This window comes from Aquarana catesbeiana, linkage group LG02 (genome assembly GCF_042186555.1).
Source record: "Aquarana catesbeiana isolate 2022-GZ linkage group LG02, ASM4218655v1, whole genome shotgun sequence".
Lineage (NCBI taxonomy): Eukaryota > Metazoa > Chordata > Amphibia > Anura > Ranidae > Aquarana > Aquarana catesbeiana.
The window spans coordinates 568,990,212-568,996,211 of record NC_133325.1 but is presented as its reverse complement, the minus strand read 5'-3'; the positions used below and the strand labels follow the sequence as shown (position 1 = coordinate 568,996,211).

Sequence of the window (6,000 nt, the reverse complement as noted above, 5' to 3'; positions counted from 1 at the left end):
TAATTTTTACCTAATTGGGATGGAGGTATGTTGGTGCATTAATCCAGTGGACAGGTCACACCCTCACTTTTAGACAATCAACACTTGGGTGGCAAACACCCGTTTCCTGTGACCTGTATCCACCTATCAAGCCCATTTTCATGCAATTCAATTGCATTCCATTCTATATCCCATTTTCATTCCTAATTTTTACATATTTTGTGTCTTTTTTCTCTCTTTTCTTTCCAAAGTAATCTATATTAGATAGAGACCCATGGTCCTCCCTTGTCCATTGAGTATTTTCAGTGCAAGAGTTATATACTTATTTTATATATTCATTTATTGCAAGAATTGGAATCTTTTTGTTTCCAATTTTTTTCTTTTCCTTTTCTTTTTTTTTGTTATTTTCCTTTAGTCAGATAACACTGATTCAATTCAGGGCTAAAGTCTTTGTTTTTGTTTTTCCTTTAGTCAGATAAATACTGATTTAATTCAGGGCTAAAGTGTATTATTATTTTTTTTTTTTCAGTCAGATAAATACTGATTTAATTCAGGGCTGAATGTTTTTGTTTTTGGTTTTTGTTCTCCTTTAGTCATAATTATGCTGATTTAATTCAGGGCTAAAGTTTCCATATTTCACACTCTGTTGCACACTGATTTACTCAGTGCAAAAAGTGAGTGTGTACTTTGTTACTGTGCTTTCGCTTCCCCTTCTCAACCTCTTTGTTTTTCCTTTTTGTTTTTCCTTTTTATTTTTCTTCCCTCTCTCCGCCTTCAATTTCCCTTCATTAATCCACTATTTTCTATATTGGTTCATATACCTTTATTTTATTATTCCCTGGGTGCAGTTGATGTTATGGTCTGTTCTGTCTTAAACCCGGGGTTGCGATGCGCCCAGCTCTTGACCTGTCACCCGTCCTGGTACGTGACGGGGGCGGGCCTTGACCTTGGCGCATCGGCGTCATGTTCCCCACGCCCCGCATGCGGCGCCGTGTGCCGCCGCTTTGCGGGATCTTGTGGTATACCACTCCTGGGCTTTTGCGCTGCCGGGATGGGAGGCGGCCTGAGTGTCCGGGCTGTCTGTCCCTCCCCGTTGCGTAATTACGCCCGCACATGACGTTGGCGGGTGCACGCCCCCGGTCCGCGGCATATAACGGCGACCCCAGACCAGGTGCATGTAGGTTCCGCTATGCAATTGTGGCAATTGGCCGGGCCCATCACTCTCACTACACAGGTAACCTTGTTGCACATCTCCATTCTGGTCTATTGACCTCTTAGTTGCACACACTCTCTCTATCATTCTCCTACAAACTTCTTCATTTCTCTTTGTCTTCTTCTGGCTCTGGTCTATATTCCATATCTACTCACCCTTGGTTTCTCACCATTTTGTCACCCTATCTAATTCTGACGGTTGTTCCATGTTCACACACCTATTGTATTTTATTCACAATCATTTCAGGGTTTTGTGGCCTCGTTGCTTGTCCCTGCCTGGCGGCCCCTATGGGTACCCTGGTCAATTTGGTGGCTGTAGCCGACGGTCTCCTGGGGGGAGCTTCCTGCCTCAACCCCGGGGGAGACTTTGTAGACCTGGATCAATGCTGCATTCTAGAATTTAGATTACCATAAACTAAGACACTGTCTGTAAGTACGTTAGTAAATTTGAATTCTTTTGCATTTTTTTCTCATATACCTCTCCATATATTAATACATGTTTATTGTCTTAATGCAGCTTAAATTGCATCGGACTCCTGATGATTGGTTATAAGCCAAGAAACGCGTTGAGTTAATAACTATTGATGCATATATTCATCCAATATACATTGTACCCTCTACTGTAAATCTGTACTACCAGTATTTGTACTATGCCTTTTAAATGTATTGTCTATTTTATGCTGAAATATTGTCTATGATGTTGTTTCATGACTGTGTCTGGTTTCAGGACCTATGTAATTAAATAATATTTTTGTACCATTTATACCTGGTTTACCCTTTGTGCATTTAATGATGCATAGGACGCACCTTAGATAACATACTCCAGCATATACAACTCAGTTTATTTCTTCGCCAACAGGCCTCACGCAAAGTCCCGCTTTTCTCCTCTAGCTTTAATTTTTACCTAATTGGGATGGAGGTATGTTGGTGCATTAATCCAGTGGACAGGTCACACCCTCACTTTTAGACATGAAACAGAGGCTGTTTTCACCAGCTGGTATGGGAACAGTTGAAGTGACAAGCTGTTATTTTTGCTGCTGCTTACCCTTCCTTTCTTGTCCCACATGAAAAAGCCAACAATGACTGGCTGGGAATTGAAATGAGTCTACCACCAAAGGTGGTGACCCTACAAAATCAAGTTGGGTTCCCCTTCCCAACTACCATTGCCCAAAACCTGCAATGGGAAGGTGCTTACTGGAGACAGTGGGATGGGTATTGGCTAGTGTTGCATTGGGTTAGCTTTTGGTCTGGGTCCTTCCCTTAACTTTGGAGAAGGGTGGGCATGGGTAACCTATGCTTGTAGGATTATATGCTTATATTTGCTACTTGGAGAGGTGGGGGTGGAGAAACATCATTACACTGATCTTCCCAGTAAATGACAGTGCAGGGGGCTTTGTCAGCATAGGTCAGACCATTGGATTAAGCATGGTATACATGCATAGTTTTTTATTATTTTATTCAAACAGCATGTTGAATGAAAAAAAGGAAATTACAGATCCCTGCATTCACACAAGCTATGTGGGTGCAGGGATCTCCCCTGCTGTTCTATTGTATTCTGACAGAGGGGACTCGCTCTGTCAGAGTATACTGATCAGCGATACAGTCAGTGGCTGCAAATGCTGATCGAATACTGGTTTTCCGGGAAGGACCACTCGACAGAAGCTGGACATTAGGGCAGACAGTGGTACACACTCCAAGCACATTCAGAAAACTGACCACATTGGGATGGACTTGCACTCATGCCTAGCGTGGTAAGTTTGAAATAGAAAAGCAGGGGGACAGGAAGGATCCCATGTATTTCACACAAAAGAAGAAATAAAAAAATAACAGGATCCTTTTTACACAAGTACATGGCACAACAGACACATATCAGGAATATGAAGTGTTGGGGTAACAAACACTTTAAGACTACTACTAATAATATTGACAATTACATCTTATTTCAGCAATAATTGGCCTTCCATTCATTTGAACTGCATGTTAAAGAGTTTTAAATAGAATGTCTTTTTTTGTATTATTATTTATTCTTTATTTAAAGTGACAATTTCATTAAAAGATATAAACAATCATACAGTATTTCTTAATAAACAGCAAAACCAAAATGTCTAGGAATACAATACAATTCAAAAATGAGTGTATATATACTGTATATCTAGTGGGTCTGCTCGGTTCAAGACCCTTAAAAAAGAAAACTGGGACTGTTTAATATATTAAGAAAAAAAAAATATGCAGTTACAAAGCCCCATCACAAAGTTTTTTGTAGTTTAAAAAAGCCTAAAAAAAAGGTGAAGAAGAAAGAATATTCAACAAAAACAAGACAAATCAAACAAAAACAAAAAAACAAAAAAAGAAAGAATAAAATGGACTTTTGTCACTTTCTGTCTCCTTGGTGGCTGTCACTAAGATTTGACATGAAGGAAAATCTCCCCAATGGGGAACCAGACAAAAACCTGACATAGTTTGTGATCCCTCTAAACTCATTTGAAAAAAAAATTTTGAATAGAAAAACAATTCAAATAAAAAAAAATACATTTATTTGAGAATTAGGAAATGTACATGAAAAACAAACTGTAAAATATCAGCATTCTGCAGCTTTTTAATGCTTGGGCCTGAGTAGAACTCTTACCAGGAACTGAGCTTGGGTTTTCTACCAATGCCTGACTAATTTCTTCCAGGAACTGCGGTGTCTGTCCCTTCACAATCCAATACTAATAGGCTTCTAGGCTTGTAACTAAATTGACTCAAGAGTATGTACAGTAAGTTTGTGTGCTTGTGATAGACATGGTAGTTTACATATAACCGCCTAATGTATCATTTTGTATGAATACAAGAAGTAAATAGCAGAACATAAATTGCCATTTTATATTTAATCATTTTAATTGATTGTAATTGCTTTGCAGGTGAAAGCACATTCACAATATGGGTGTCTTACTCTTCATGAAATATATGATGTTTCTCTTCAATGCACTTATATTTGTAAGTATGAACTATTTGAAATTAATCTTGTTACCTACAGGCAATAATTTATATTTATTAACACTGCAATTTGAGGCAATTAGTTGTTAAACTTGTACTGACTGCTAAGTAATTAACATTGATCAGGATAGAAAGTACATTACAAAGAAGAGAGAGTTATTTGCACTGTTACCTTACTGCAATGGAGTCCTTTATCAGTGGGGACAATTTCTATATGGGTGTTGTATTTTCTACATGAGTTTTGTAAATTTCCACTAGTTGCTCTTTAGTAAATTGTCAAAGGTTGACTTTGATTTAAAGAGCTTTGAACTGGGCTGATGCCATTGTAAAGGAAATCAAAGCATGGTTAAACAACTCCATCCAAAATAGACATTTTGAGAGGGAAGTGCTAGTATTTCTTCCTTTTTGTTTATTCACAGTTTTCCAGGCCTTTAGTAGGAAGATGCAGCCCCCAACATGGCATGGTTGTAACATTACTGAATCCTTAAACATTACTGCCTCTGCTTGTATCCTATCCTAACTTTATTTAATATCCTTTCTCTGCAGTTAGGAGGAATTTGCCTTCTAGGAGTTGGTATATGGATTGTAGTTGATCCTGATGGATTTCAGAATATTTTCACTTCAAATCCTTTACTAAGTGCTGGTGGCTACATTCTACTCTTTGTTGGGCTAGCTCTGTCTTTGCTGGGATTCCTGGGATGTTTTGGAGCAATTCGACAGAGTAAACCTCTGCTGTTACTGGTAAGTTTAATGGTTTCTGGAAAGTATTTAGAGATTGTCCAGTCAACTACAACAGAAGAATTTTAGCATGGAATTTATTAGTTAATTTGCCTGCAAAGTGTGTGACCAAGAGTTACTTTATATTACATCTTTATTATTATTATTATTATTATACAGGATTTAGCTCCAACAGTTTAAAACTTTACAATAAACGGGAGACAATACAGTTACAATACAATAAAATGCAATAGCGTTAAGAGGACCCTTCTCAGAAGAGCTTTAAACCTAATAGGGTACGGCAGGCGGTACAAAAGGTTGTAACTGTGGGGATGATCTGATGGAAGTGGTAAAAGATTAGTTGGAGGTGTGATAGGTTTCCCTGAAGAGATGAGTTTTCAGGGATCGCCTGAAGGCAGCCAGAGTAGGAGAGTAGGGGATAGCCGAACAGATTGAGGCAGAGAGTTCCAGAGGATGGGAGAGGCTCTGGAGAAATCCTGGAGATGAGCATGGGAGAAGAAGACAAGGGAGCTTGAGAGCTGGAGATCTTGAGAGGAGCAGAGAGGATGGTTTGGGTGATTTTTGGAGACAAGATTGGTGATGTAGCTCGAGGCTGAGTTGTGGATGGCTTTGTATGTTGTATCAGGAGCCAGTGGAGGGATTGGCGGAGAGGGATGGCAGACACTGAGCGGTTGGTAAGTAGTTGAGTCTGGCAGCAGCATTCATGATAGACTGAAGAGGGGATAGCCTATGGATAGGTAGACCTATGAGGAAAGAGTTGCTGTAGTCAAGGCGAACGATAACAAGGGAGTGAATGAGTAGCCTGGTGGTTTCATTAGTTAAAAAGGGGCATATTTTAGAGATGTTACAGAGGTGAAGTCTACAAGCTTTTGACAACCATTGAGTTTGGGGCTGAAAGCACAGGTCAGAGTCTAGGATAACACCAAGTACCCAGGCATGAGGGGAGGGATTGATGGTTGCATTATTGATTTTGATGGAAAAGTCATGGAGGGGGGCACAGGTTGGGGGTAATATTATCAGCTCAGTTTTATAGAGATTTAGTTTAAGGAAGTGGTGCGACATCCATGCTGATATGTTCATTAGTAAGTTAGTAAT

At 39.4% G+C, this 6,000-nt stretch overlaps 1 protein-coding gene across 1 annotated transcript in view; it reads left to right on the top strand.

The window, feature by feature from the left end:
* The first annotated feature begins 4,110 nt into the window (after positions 1–4,110).
* Positions 4,111–6,000, top strand: part of LOC141130016 (tetraspanin-18-like) — a 115,533-nt gene continuing 113,643 nt past the window's right edge. The window contains exons 1-2 of the mRNA XM_073618008.1: positions 4,111–4,167; positions 4,714–4,908. Of these exons, the coding sequence (XP_073474109.1) occupies positions 4,111–4,167; positions 4,714–4,908 (252 nt within the window). The remainder of the gene's footprint in view (positions 4,168–4,713; positions 4,909–6,000) is intronic.